Source organism: Chinchilla lanigera, unplaced genomic scaffold, assembly GCF_000276665.1.
Source record: "Chinchilla lanigera isolate Chin_1 unplaced genomic scaffold, ChiLan1.0 scaffold00044, whole genome shotgun sequence".
NCBI lineage: Eukaryota > Metazoa > Chordata > Mammalia > Rodentia > Chinchillidae > Chinchilla > Chinchilla lanigera.
Window position 1 is genome coordinate 10031770 of NW_004955445.1, and position 15273 is coordinate 10047042.

Genomic DNA, 15273 nt, shown 5'->3' on the forward strand with positions numbered 1-15273 from the left:
ACAGAGCAGAGAAACTCAGACCTATGTGCCTGTGGATCACAAAATGCATTTGAGAAGTAAGGAATGTAGTGCACAAAATGAAGTAGAAAGCCCTGCTTGGCACAGTAACAGAACAATCATTGGTTGTAATCTGATTACTGAGCAGGAAGGTAACTACCTCCCTGCCCTCTCACCTCTTCAAAACCTCTGTACCTTCTACCTAACTTCCACAGGACTGCGTTCAGGAAATTTTAGCAGAGCAAACAACAGAGGGAACAAAGCCTGAAATATATCCTAATAAAACTGTACATTATTGTCTAACTTTATGTCTTATTTAGTCTTATGCTATAATAAGATCAACCCCAATTCAGCTCTCACATGTAACAGAAGATTTCCACAGAAGAAATAGAGGTCACTTTGACAGGAAAAAAAAAAAATGCACAGTACCAGGAGGAAGAAGTGGTAGAGAACAATTCTATGTGTTGAAATCTGGAAAGTCCTGAAATAACGAGAAGGCCAATTCCACACTTAATCATTCTCTATAGAACCAACAAACCCTGCTCACACTTGGAGAGCTTCAAAGGAGCCGTGTTCTTCTGTTAGCATCTCACTGTGTGGCCCAGACTACACTCAAAAGCACGACCTTCCTACCTTGGTTTCCCAAGTGCTGGGATTACAAGTGTGCCACCACATCTGGCTCAAATCACCTATTTAATGAATGGATTTGTGAACGGAGCATTTTTCTAAGGCTGGGTAAATAAATACAATCAGATGATGTTCAGAATTACTGTTGTAAATATGTTAGACTTAAACTAAGAAAGTAACAGCTTGCCTCCTCAGGAGACACAATGATTAGCTAGGCAGTGAAGAAAAGTAGTCATAGGAATGGCAGAGGTAGGGAGTAAAAAGAATTAAGATGTATCATGTGCATGTAGCAGCTCCCCACAATGAAGGTAGTCATATCTACTGTAAACATGTACTAATAATTTCAAAGAAAAAAACTTTAATAGTTATAAAAATGATGACCTATAAAACATGTAAAAGTAGCATTTAAAAAATTTATACTGCTGAAGCAGGAGGATCACTGTGAATTCAAGACCAGCCTGGGCTACAAATGAGCTCAAGGCTGCCTGAACTACTATTAAAACCCTGTCTCAAAAAAAACACCTTGTAGGGGCTGGGGATTTAGCTCAGCGGCAAAAGCGCCTGCCTGGCAAGCACAAGGTCTTGAGTTCGGTTCCCGGTACCAGAGAAAAACCAAAAAAAAAAAAAAAAAACACCTTGTAGTGTCACTGAAATCATTATTCTAGTTTCCTAAAATATGACATCTTTATAAAATGCTAGGTTGTTGGGAGTAACATCATAATCATAAAGCATATTTTCTAAATTTACTGCTGGTATCCATGGCAAGGAAAAGAAGACACATAAGCATTCTGTACCTGGCCTCATAAATGTGCACATATGTATACACATGTTCATGGACACATACATTTTCCTAGCTCCATGTTGAGGGAACTTACCTGATTCACAAGTTCTGGGATGCCTAAAGCTCGGTCAATTTCCTCCAGGCCTGTTGCATCTGTGTTGCTCAAGAGTGTGTGCAGCTGGTCCAACAGAGCTCTTTCATCACTCTGGCCTTCCAAGTTAGAAGGTGACCCAAGGAGATCATCCAGGGAATTCCTAAGAATGGGTCTAAAAAGAGACTTGCAATCAGTTTTAATAGCACTTGGTAAGGAGCTCAGTGGATATAGAGTGCTTGCCTAACACTAGCTCACCTGAGATAAATGCCTAGAATGCAAAAGTATTTTTATTTTGTGGTCTTTTTTTCTCTTTTCAAAAAATAGATCAGCCAAAGGGCTAGACATGTAGCTCAGTGGTAGAGTGTTTGCCTAGCACAGGTGAGCTTCCAGATTGAACTTCCAGTATATTACTTCTCCCCGCAAAAAAACCCATGAACTGGGTATAGTGGCACACGCCTATAGTCCTGTAATCCCAGCTACTTGGAAAGGTGAGGCAGGAGGCTTGGGTTAAAGTTCAAGGCCACCTGGACAGTTCAGTGAAACCATATCTCAAAATAAAGAAATAAAAAAAGAGAAAACAAAAACAAAACAAAAAGCTGGGGATGAAATTCAATGGTATAGTGTTTGCCTAGTCTGCATGAGATCCTTGGAAAAAACAGCTAGACACTGTAGTACATGCTTGTAATTCTATTTACTCAGGAAACTGAGGAAAGAGAATGGAAATGTTCAAGGTCACTCTGGGCAACTTGACAAGACCCTTCCTCATAATAAAAACGAATATGCTCCCCATATCATCCTATCTGCAGTGTAATACACACACAGAGAATAATCACGGACCTTATTTTTAATTTGCATTGCATAATAACTCATAATACAAGTAAAATAATAAATCAGGCAGTAAATAACAGCAAGTCAATGTGCATTTAGGACCCATAATTTGAAATTTTTGCGGGACCATCGATGACCAACATACAAGTTTACGCCCCTCAACCCCACCACCAGAATGTAACTGCCCAATCCTAAAGGAGGGACAGCAGACGCTGAGAAAGAGGGGAAGATGGTGCTGTTTTCAAGACAAGAACAGAAGTCTATGTAGTAATCTAATAATTGAAAAGCAAGAAAATCAGCACTGGAGTAAAAAAGGATAGAAACACTGAACTATCAATGATTTGCAGTCTGGAAAACTGCCAAAATAACATTTTGTTATACTTGTCCCACAATGTTTATATTAACAAGTATAATACAAACTCCACACACAGCAAAGTGCCACAGTTCTCCAACACAGGAAAGAGTACAAAGCAAGATATATATACCTTGCCTCAAAAAATGTGTTACAAAAGTTCTGTGAGCTAAGCATAGTGGCACATGCTCATAATCCCAGAACTCATTAAGCTGAGGCAGGAGGATCACCCCAATTTGAGGCTAAATAGTGAGTTCAAGGCTTTGCACTACAAAGTGAGACACTGTCTCAAAAAAAAAGTTCTGTGAATCTAGGTGTGGTCTGTGCACCTGCAAATCCAACTGTGTGGGAGGATAAGGCAGGAGGGTTATAAATTCAAGGGCAGGCTAGGTACTTTAGAGTGAACCTGTCTCAAAGTTTTTTTTAAAAGGGGAGAATGTAGCTTTGCATTCCCTGGGTTCAATCCCCAGTACTAGGGGGAAAAATGTGTATCTACAAACATGAAATTACTTGTTCTCCACTAGGTAAAGAAATACTCAAGTTCATAAATGCACAGTTATATAACTGCTTTTCAATCACTTCATTTTTTTCTCTTTCCTTAATTAATTGCAAAATTGAAGTCAAGAGGTGACACTGACAGAGGCCTCTTGCATGTAAGTAAGTTTCTAAAATAAGTGAAAATAAAACATAAGCCAAGTTTGGTGGCACATGCCTGTAATTCCAGCTTTCAGGATCACAGCCTCTGAGCTACCTATATTATTGAGATCCTCTCTCAAATAAATAAAAAATAAAATAAAGTAAAATGTAGACTTAATCCACAATCTTTCTTTTATAAAGATAAATAGGTAAAATAGGCCATTTTCACCACCATCACTGAAATACTTTTAGATAATTTTAGAACAACTACCCAAGCTGGATGTGGTGATACACACTTATATTCCTAGAACATGGGAGTTTGAGACCAGCCTGGCCTGCATGTATATTGAGTTGAAGACCAGGTTGAATTACACAGCAAGATCCTTTCTCAAAAAAAAAATCAAAACAACCCATTATCCAACCCTTAAAAATTAATTTTCAGAAAAACTGTAGCTTCTTCTCTGAATACAACTTATACCACCACTGCAAACATGTACTTATTCTGGCAAGTTACTATTAATTTCACTCGTTCCTCATGAGATTATCATTATAAAAAGGCAGTCACACCTCAGAGACTCTAGGATGTCTACCACTACATGGCCCTGATAACTAGCAGTACTGCTCTGTCTCCGCCTGCTGCCCCTGCAGGATGGCGACAAAGTAATCAAACCACAGAGAATTTTTCAAATTTTCTTTCAGTATTTTTTTCTATTCTGGCTCTTTTCCACATTATGCAATGATAACACTTTCAATAGTCACAAAATAAGGCCCTACCTGTTTTGAGTCCCATGAGGGCCTTGTTCCATGGACAGCATGCCATCTGGCCAGGAACCTGGTTGATTAGATGGTGCTGCTTGGCCATAGGGATTGACGCCCATTCCCATGGGAATCTCACCAGGCTCTGGGGGAGCAAAAAGAAAAGTGGTAAGTGAGTTTTCAAGCCAAGTCAATAATAAAAATTGCCCTAATGTATTTTTAAATGACACATACTCATCTGAAGCTGCTGCTGCTGCTGCTGCTGCTGCTGCTGCTGCTGCTGCTGCTGCTGCTGCTGCAGCATTGGCCTCACACCTGGTATGTTATTTGACCGAAGAGGAAAGGTTGGCATAGTGCCTCCCATTGAAGGTCTGGGCAAAGAACAAGGTAAAGCACAGTAATCCCCTCCGGGCCTTCCGATGGAGTTTGAACTCATAGGTTCCATTCTGCTGGCCTTTGAATTTGGTAAGCCCCAATCTCCTGAGGTAGGAGCCTGGCTTACAGTCACATTTCTGTTTGGTCCACCTAAAATAGGTTAAAAATGATTAGGTCTTTTCCATAGCATAATGAAATCCTACTTAAGGCCATTAAGATTCTAGCTTTGACAATTCACTTTCTCATTGTGAACAGTCCTTTGGCAAATACAATTGGCCACAATTCCCACATACTGATTGCAAGTTAGAAAAATGTCATAGGCCAACAAATTCTTAAAGACATTAAATAACCAAGACATAAAATAAATAAGTATCTTTATAAAAGAAAAATCATGTTAATGATATTTTTCGGTTTTTCCCACTTATTAAAATAGTCTTAAGTACTTAAATTTTGTTTTCCCCTAAAGAATTTTAAAGTATAAAATACTAATTAGAAACAACCTACCTATGTTTGAGCCATAATTTTCCTGACTATCCATCATTCTTGGGGTCCCACCCAACATGGGTTGCTTTGGTAACATGGGGAAAGCGTTGGCATTCTTTATTGGGGGACTGGAGCCAACAGTAACAGGACTATCTAAAGACACTGCTCGGCTATAGGGTGGACGACTGGGCTGCACAGACTGTGGACTTCTCAAACCTGTTGAAAACAAAGAAGAACGCTACACAAAAATGTCCTATCTCAGTATATCTATGTGATCAAGTCCTCTAGGCATCCTGTGTTGCTCCTGGCTGGGACAGGCTGCTATTCCTCCCATCCATTAAGTTCTTAATAAATTTCATTGTTTAAAAAAAATTCTAAAAAAGATAAGATCAAGTCCCCCGAAATCCCAATACTTTCAAAGCTGGGGTAGGGATCATCACAAGTTTGTGGCCAGCCTGGGCTATACAGTGAGCTCAAAACCAACCTCACATACATACCAAGCAAGTCCCTGTCTCCACTCTTTTGTTTTTGTTTTTTGTTTTGGTACCAGGAATCAAACTCGGGACCTCACACTTGCCAGGCAGGCGCTTGTGCCGCTGAGCTAAATCCCTAGCCCTTGACTCTGTCTCAAAAAGCAAAACAAAGACACAGATGCATGCTCAAGTACAAGATATAAACACCATCACTCCCCATGAGAATGTCACAAAAATAAGTATCGTATTCCTTTACAAAAAATAAACACCAAGTTTTTTAAAGCCCATGCATGAGCCGGGCATGGTGGCACACACCTGTAATCCCAGCACTTGGGAGTCTGAGGCAGGAGGATTACCACAAGTTCCAGGCCAGCCTGGGCTACAAAGTGAGTACAAGGCCAGTATGAACTGCATAGTGAAAACCTCTCAAAGACAATAAAAACAAAACAACAACAAGAGAAAAACATGCATTCCAAATAAAGTAAAAACAACAATCTCAGTGTTGGCTGAAGTCTTGGGAATTCTTCTGTAACCTGGTGTGGGTCATTCATATACTGATCCATTACATACTAAAAAATTCACCAGGCTGAGGATGTAGCCAAGTGGTACAGTGCATGGACAACATGCCTGAGGCTGGGATTCGATCTCCAGCACCACAAAAGAGGGAGGGAGGGGAGGAAAGGAGAAAAGATCACCAATAATTTACTAACATTTCAAACTGCTGGTGGTGTAAGCCAGTAATTCCAGCTCAAGAGGCTAAGTCAGAAGCTCTCTGAGTCTGAGGCCAGCCTGGGTGACAGACACAGTGAGTTCAAGGCCAGCCTGAACTGCATACTGAGAACCTGTCCCAAAAAAACAAAAAAAAACAGGGCCAGGGATGTACCTCAGCAACAAGTGCCTGCCTGGCAAGCACAAGGCCCTGAGATCAATTCCTGGTACCCAAAAAAAGAAAAAAAAAACAACTTTCTCTTAACACAGTCTCCCTTTTTTTCCCCTAATCTATTTGATTGCTCTGACTACCCGTTTCAATTTAGAAAACAATGCCAATGAACATCAATAATCACTTTCAAGGTAATTGTAAATTATTCTTTTTCAACTGTTACTCAAAATATCTCGTTTAAATGACCAGTGACTTGGGGGCTGGGGACTTAGCTCAGCGGCAAAAGCACCTGCCTGGCAAGTGCAAGGTTGTGAGTTCGGTTCCTGGTACCGGAGAAAAACCAAAAAAAAATAAAAATAAAAAAATAAAAAAAAAAAATGACCAGTGACTAAATACATAGGAAATATATACAAAAGAATTTAGCTAAGAACCAGAGGACATGCCAGGTGTGGTGGAGCATGCCTGTAATCCCAGCACTCGAGAGACTGAGGCAGAAGGATTGTTGCGAGTTCGAGACCAGCCTGGGCTACAAAGTGAGCACAAGGCCAGCTTGAACTGCATAGCCAGACCCTGCCTCAAACACACACACAAAAGCCAGGCATGGTGGCACACCCCTGTAATCCCAGCACTAGGGAGGCTGAGGCAAGGGGATTGTTGTGAGTTTCAGACAAGCCTGGGCCACAAAGTGAGCTCAAGGCCAGTCTGAACTCCAGAGCAAGATCCTATCTCAAACACACATACATACACACACACACACACACACACACACACACACACACACACACAAAGAAAAAAAACCAGAGGACAGGATTTAGGCTATCATCTGGGTTGTTTTATAATTCAGTCCTCTATGGCTAAAAAAGACATACACCCTAACAACTAGGATATGTACAGATAATAAAAAATTAACATTTTCCTACAAGTACCATGGTTGCTAGCACATTAGTTGCAAACAATTTTTTTAAAGAAAGGGCTTTTAAAAACACATCCTATGAATTAGTATAAGAAACTGAAAGGTACAGTATGTGTTCTTCAAATTAAAAATGGTAGTTATATCTTGGTCTTGGTATAAGAATACAAGTACACAAAAAAGTTTCAAACAACAAAATCTGGTTTGCCCTTACCTAGAGAGTTAGTTCCTTGAAACATCTGTTGCTTGCTGCCCAGATGACTGCCATTTGTGGTCATAGGATTACTGTAAAAGTCAGAACTAGTCAGATCACCAAGAATAGCATCTAGATTATCCAAGTCTCCAGATCCCTGAAAATGAAATTTTAAAAATTAATCTGTGTAATATATTAGATATACACCTATAAATATATTCACTGGAAGAAAATATATGAAGAGGGGATAAACAAAATACAATAATTACCTGAAATGATAATTGCCCAACTTGACACATGTTTTCTTATGACTCCCATCCCTAATCGTTCTCCTTAGAATGAACACTTTATAAATCACTGAACTTCCTGGGCTATAGATATGGCTCAGTGGTAGAGTTGCCTTGCTTGCACAAGGATCCTCAGCACCACAAAAAAATAAAAATAATGGGGCTTTTTTTTTTTTCTACCTAACATTTCATTTTCAAACTATGGATATTTTCCAGCAAAAAAGAAAAGAAAAAAAAAATTTACAAAGCAAAGCAAAAAGATTTTACATGAGTATTTTACAGCTAACAATAACTGCAGAGAATGTATCATTAGCTAACATATTTTTGCATAGATAGCTACACATACTTTCTGTAAGTAACTGTGATTAATGCAAGTGCCAGGCTAGGGTCTAACAAGATATTCATACAGACGCTGTAAAAAGACCTTTGATCAATAAATGTGATGCACACTAGCTTGAAAGTTAAGTCCACACCTTAAAATGTGAGACTTCTTCAAGCCTTTCCATTTGCTCCTATGATGTTTCTTAAGAGGAGTCAGGAAAATGCTTACATAGAGTATGAGCATCTAGGTAAAAAACTTCATTATCAGATAAAACTTAAAATTATGTTAATCAATTTTTCCTACTTAGTTCTATAATGACCCAATCTGCTCATTCCAACACCATAGTGCCCAAATATTTCAAACAGGCTACATTAGTTATATCCACATTTTAGAAGATACACAGCTGATACTTCAAAATTGCATCACAATACTTTATTAATATCCAAAAGAGCTACAAAGGACTAACTTACCTTAAATAAGTCATAAATTAGAAACACATATTGTATATAAAACATTTTTCTAAACAGATTACACATAATGAGCTGGAACAGAGAGAAAATCAGTTACCTCTTCACTAGTTTCCGTCTTAATTTTAGGCTCCTTCTCTTGAGTTGAGCTGGGAATGGTGGAGCTACTGCACTGACTTGTTTTACTGTCCACTCCTTCCACTTGGGGCTGTAATTCCTTACAGAGTGTATCACTGGGATCATCCCTGTCCAACAAGTATCTGAGAAGCGCATTATTCTCCTTCTTCTTCGGACTCAGCTGCTCCTGCTTGACAGCTCCTTCACCACAAGCAACTGTACTACTGGTGTCTTTTCCAGTGGCTTCTGCAGTAATCTTGGCAACTTCAGCTGGTGAATTCCCATTCTGCAGCAACTTATGCAAAATCCGATGCTTCTCTTGCAACAGTGATCCGTGCATATTGGACGTGGAAGACACTCCTCCAGATGTTGAGGAAGAAACTCCAGAGGGGCTGGTGACACTAACAGAAGAGTCTTTACAACTTGAGTCCAAGGGGGAATTGGTCAAGGAGGAATGACCTCGATCATCAGAAGAGCAGGTGAGCAATTGCAGTAATTTTTTATGACCTTTGCTTTCTAAAGGACCCTTCGGATTCTCTGATCCTTCACCACTGCTCTCCTTACTTTCTTTGTCATTGAGGTGGTCTCTGCTATTTGACTGGCACATCGTACTCTCCACTGGATTCTGGTCACAGTACAAGCCTAAGGGACTCTTAGAATCCTGACTGCTCGCTTTACTTGGTTGGGTTATATTCATATTGGGAGAGTTATCCAATTTGGGTCCTGGTGAAGACAAAGTAGATAAAAGAGAAGTCCCCACACCCTCACTAATGGCTTGCAGGGCACTAAGAGAGCTGCTGGAAAAATTATGGCTCCCTGAATTGCCAGAAGATCCCATGGGAGAGTGTACACCTGGATTTAAAGAAAAATTAGGAAGAGAATTAGGCTATTAGGAACTATAACCAACAATACTTCAGTTTCTACTGCAAAATTAACTAGTTAAAAATTATAAGGATATGGGAAGAAGAAACGCTAACATGAATACCTGCAACGGGAGAAAACTGATGTGAGGCCATCTTTGGACTACCGCGGTTACGAGGTGAAATCATAATATTCTGCTGATTGGAGCCAAGACCAGGACTGCCCTGAGGGGGGCTGCTCATGTTGAGCCCATAGTTGTTGTTTTGGTAGGAAGACGGTGACTGCATACCTGGCCCAGGCGTCAGTGAAGAAATGTTACTGGAAGCCCCATACCTAGCTCCACTCAGCTGCCCTGTGGTGCTGGGGTCTCCCAAGCCATAGGCCCTGCTGTTCAGCAACTGTAAGCCTTGGTTCGGTGACATGTTCATGCTGCCGACCGAACTGCTGCATCCAGCTGCAGGAGGCCTAATGCCTTGTCCTATAGGACTTGGGTTTGGTCTATACCCATTCTGTTCTCTGCAAAGAAAGAAAACATCAAACTTTAGCTAAAAAATTACAGGAATGCACTAAAGCCCAGAACTGTATTGCAGGCAACACAGACAGTGAATGGGGGAGGGGACAATATGAAGTAACTGTACAGGAAATGTAACTTCTTATAGGTATCATTCCAATACCTAGTAATACACCCAATTTAGAGCTGATGACTAATATAATAATGTATTTTTCAGTAAATCAAAAAAAAAAACCTAAATTAGAGTGATACCACCATAGCACTGTCAAGGACCACCAGCCCAGGTCAGCTGGAATCTCAGTGGGGATTTAGTAGAGTTCCCAATATCTAGGAGCTAATCTGAAAATACCTGCAAATTACTCAAGATAATGGATGAATATCCATCTGCTGTTTAGTTACCATTAGCAATACCAGGAGTTACTATCCTTCATTCTTACAGTGTACCTTTGAATTTTAAATTCAGCCCCTAAAAGCAATGTAACACACATCATTAGAAATGAAAAGCCAGCTGGGTATGGCAATCCCAGGACTCAGGAGGCTGAGGCAGGAGGATCATTCCAAGTTCAAGACTAGCCTGAGCAACAAAGTGAGCTCAAGGACAGCCTGAACTGCATAGTAAGACCCTGTATCCAGGGGAAAAAAAAAAAAAAAAAAGGACATAGAAAGCCAGGTGTGGTGCTGCATACCTGTAATCCCAGCACTCACAAGTTTAGGGCCAGCCTGAGGTACATAGAGAGCTCAAGGTCAGCCTGGACTACATAATAAAACCCTTTCTCAAAAAACTGAAACCTCACCCTCCCCTCCAAAAAAGAAATAAAAGGTAACAGAGATAATCAGATTTTATATGCTCTTTGATCTGGCAGACTTCCTATCCCGTAGAATTGCCAGGAGTAATTATTTATTGAAATAGTAATTTTATAGAAAAATATAGAGATAAAACCATCTAGAAACACTCTAAACTAGCTTCACACAATCCAACAATTTCTTTCATAACATTTCTCCCTTTTTACATTAATAAGACATCTTGTAAACACACTGCACAGTAATCTACCATTACCTCTGAAGAAAGTGGGTTGAGACAAAACCATGACGATCATTTGTTACAGGGTTTCGGAAGAGTTTACTTTTTGTTTGTGCAGTCACTATAGTCCCATCAGCCAATGAAAATCGATACACTGGAGTTTCTGCATGGCCATGAATATAAGCTGTTAAGGGAAACACACTATTACTAGCATCTACGATTAGTTAAAAAAAACTTGTACAGAAGTGGAGAGAGGGGCTGGGGATTTAGCTCAGCGGCACAGCGCCTGCCTGGCAAGTGCGAGGTCATGAGTTCGAAAGAAGTGGAGAGAAAGGAATTGTATTTCATGCACAAACTTTTTTAAATCCATTGTTGGGTGTGATGGCACATGCCTACAATCTCAGCACTTGAGAGGCTGAGGTAAAAAGCCTGGGCTACATAGTTAGTCCAAGGCCAGCCTGTACATGGTGAGATCCTGTCTCAAAAAAAAACAGTGGAAGACTGCACTTGCATCAAACTTAAAGAAAAAAGTAGGAAAGAAACAGACACACACACACACACACACACACACACACACACACACACACAGAGCAAGAGAGAAAGAGAGTACACCATGTATAATGGCGCACACCTATAATCATAGCACTTGGGAGACTGAGCCAAGAGAATCTCTGCAAGTTTCAAGGCCAGCATTGGATATATGTAGTGAGTTCAAGACAGGACTAAACTACATAGTGATATCCTGTTACAAACAAAACAAAACAAAACAAAACAAAACAAAACAAAACAAAAAAAAGAAACAAACAAAATTATTTTCTTTCCCCCCAGGCCTATAGTCACGTATGTGTTATAACATACCCAACAATCTACTCCAAATGTCCTTACCTTCTTGATAATGACGTTTCTGGGACCATGACTGCCCATCATTAAGACTAAAAAACCTTTGAATACACCTTCGGATTATATCCTCAAAGCCAGGTCTCATGGAGGATCTTAGTGAATTTGTGTCTATATTGACAACCTTTCCTATAAAAAAAAAAACAAAAAACAAAGATTTAAATCCCTCCCCCAAAGTATTTAGTGCTGCCTACCCATGGCTTAGCAAAAAAGAAATATATTAAATCTTCATTCTGCCTTCTCTACTCCAAGTTCTTATAACGTGTCTTTTCTCCTTGAAAACAGTCCTGCAGGATGCTCTTATGCCTACATGTTCTGCTGAAATATGTACCTGTCCACTTCCCAGCACAGAGTACATAAAACCCTTCTAATTTTCTCATAAGGTTATCTTTTATAGATTCATAAAGGAGAATCTCTCTGATCAAATCCATTCTACTGAGGTGATTTAGGGTGGTATACCTACATGGTCTCAGGGTCTAGTCAGCAAAACAACTCAGTGCCTGGAGGACTGGAACTATCAGCTCCATCTATGACTTGAAACACGAGGATAAAAACTCTTGAACAAAATACCTAGCGAGCTTCCAAGTTGGTAAAGGTGAGGGAAACAGCTGGAGAAGGCATGCAAATTCTCCAGGGGAGTTGAGTTTTTTAAGTGATGCTTGCTGATGTGCAGAATGAAGAAGTTGCAGTTAGAAAATTCAAAGTAATTACTGAGGAAGCCAAAGGCAGAACTGTAACCAACTGCTATGGCATGGAACTTGCTTGGGACAAAATACGTTCCATGGCCTGAATATGGTACACTGTGACTGAATCTCATGATGATGTCCAAGTTAGCAATCATTATTTGTTCTGACATGTCTCACTAAAAAATACAATACTCAGATCCAGGAGTCTGGTTACGTTCAACACCAACAGGGCTACTTAAATTCTGAAGGTGACAGGTATCACAGTACAAGAAACCTGAAAGAATGAAACAAGTAGCCAAGAAGCTGCCTCTATGAGTCTGGAAAGGCACAGAAAAACACCAATTCATTCATCATTTGTCAGAACAGTAAAAATACTGAAGCAAAAAAAGTGTGGACTAAGAAAACTCATGGGAATCCACAGTGTAAGGTAGTTCTGAAAAAGCTACTGGAGATGAAAAAAGAACTAACTGAGATACACCACCAGTTCAATGAAGTTTCAAATCAGAGTTGATGGTGACCCCAAAAAATGTTATTAGTGCGGAAAAATGACTAGAGAAAATGCATTCTAGAGAGGAGGAAGTAAGTCCCTACGCACTGTGAATACAGACTAGTCCTCAACAGCTTCTCCTGAGGTTAGCCCTAAACTACATGCCAAACACATGTGTACTACACACATACTAACAGTCAGACATGCTTTACATTTATTTAAAACTACTCCGCGGGGCTGGGGATATAGCTCAGTGGCACAAGCACCTGCCTAGCAAGCACAAGGTCCTGAGTTTGATCCTTGGTACCGCAAAAAAAAAAAAGAAAAAGAAAATAAAACTACTCCGCTTATGAAATCACTTTCCCAATGATTTAAGTGCTTTACATTTACAGCTCCCCCATTATGAAATCACTAAAAGTTCATATGATGGATAGAACTAGTGTGACACAAAGCTAATACTATAGGCTTTCTTTTAAATCAAGCAGACCCAGGTGTACATTCCCTTTTAGCCATGATTTGGGACAGTGAGTTTCTTCCCTATCACCAACCCTTTTATGTCTCCTCTCGGAGATGAAGCACGTATGAAAAAGCCTTGGCCTCATCATTTAGGTTAGATGATGACAAGAGTAAGCAGAAAGGTTGTTAACAGTGTTAACAGTGCCACCATGTTTAACTTCTTAAATGTGCCTTCTCAGCTATGATGTAATCAACTCTGTATTCCTGTGGCCAAAATGGCAAGCCAAGCTGCAGCTCATGTTGATTTCAAAAAGCATTATCAGTAATTCTCATTACCTATATTTTTGAAAACATTTCTTTAGAAAAAATGGGCTTGAAGTTAGAGAACAGTGATATGAAATTATGATGCAAAATGATACTTGGAGAACAAGGTGCCTCTAAATTTGTTGTTTAATTTGTTTATTTAGGTGGCCTTAAGCACCAAATATACTCAAATGCTATGTGCGGCAGTGGAATTCACATAGGGTTCTACAAGAAACAAGGATATAATACACAGAAATAATTCCAGGGAGTGTAAGGAGTTAAATGATCATGAAAACTTTCATGAAAACAGCATTTGTTTTAAAACTACTCCGCTTAAGAAATCACTTTCCCAATGATTTAAATGCCTTACATTTACAGCTATTCCATTTAAGAAATCACTAAAAGTTCATATGATGGATACATTTATACTTTTTTTAACAATGTTCAAACTGAAGAGGCGTATACACACACCCACACATGCATGGACATGCAATGTTTTTACCTGAAAGGTCATGTCTAGTAATAAAACTCTCAGGATTTGAAGGAAATGCTCTTTCTCCTGTAGTAATGCGGCGTGCCACACAGATCATACAGGATTGCAAATCTATAATAAAATTTAACCAGATGAAGATTATAATTGTTTTTTAATACCTCTATCCAGTAGGCAACCAAAGACGAGGAGGTAAGTAAGAAGCGTAAGAACAAGAGAACTTACAAAACTACAGAGTGGCTATGTATTTCATAAACATCGTAAATATGACTTCTCTTACCTTCCCCCTCCTCCATCATAGCTCGTGGCTGAGACAAGGCAAAGCACTGCATTGTTTCATATCTGTGGCGCATTTCAGGACTAGTGCTCATGTCTTCCAGAACATCGTGTGTTGTTTTTATCAACAGACGACAATTAAATGTATGGCTCTTTTGTCTCTGGGTCTCATTTGTCCAAGAAACTCCATTAACTTTGGAAAACAAATGGAAATGATTTTTTTTTATTTATTTATTTTTTTCATTTTTGGGGGGTTTTTTTTGGTTTTTCTCCGGTACCGGGAACCGAACTCACGACCTTGCGCTTGCCAGGCAGGCGCTTTCTGCCGCTGAGCTAAATCCCCAGCCCCTGCTTTTTTTTTTAAATCTGGTATCAGGCGAGAGATTTATCTCAGTGGCACAGCACCTGTCTAGCAAGCACAAGGTCCTGAGTCTGATGCCCAGGACAAAAAAAAAAGTTGGTCTCTTGTCTACAGTATCATCAGAAATTCAACCTGTAGGCCATGTGTGATAACGCCTGAAGTCTCAGCTACTCAAGTGGCTGAGGCAAGGATGATTTGAGTTTGACATTAGTCTGGGCAACACAGCAAGATCGAGTCTCAATCAAAAAGAAAAAAAGCTGTATTTTCACGTTACATATGTTTTGATGGTATGATCTACAGTAATATTTCAAAACACCAAGTGACCCCGGCATGGTGGCACACTCCT

At 39.8% G+C, this 15273-nt stretch overlaps 1 protein-coding gene across 1 annotated transcript in view; it reads right to left on the reverse strand.

Annotated features, from left to right (window-relative positions):
- Positions 1-15273, reverse strand: part of Ncoa3 (nuclear receptor coactivator 3) — a gene marked incomplete at its 5' end in the record, with an annotated part of 64403 nt that overhangs the window by 10854 nt on the left and 38276 nt on the right. Inside the window, 11 exon segments of the mRNA XM_005392342.2 lie at positions 1500-1671; positions 4090-4216; positions 4306-4596; positions 4951-5145; positions 7407-7542; positions 8562-9430; positions 9564-9955; positions 11008-11155; positions 11857-11997; positions 14303-14404; positions 14571-14759. Of these exon segments, the coding sequence (XP_005392399.1) occupies positions 1500-1671; positions 4090-4216; positions 4306-4596; positions 4951-5145; positions 7407-7542; positions 8562-9430; positions 9564-9955; positions 11008-11155; positions 11857-11997; positions 14303-14404; positions 14571-14759 (2762 nt within the window).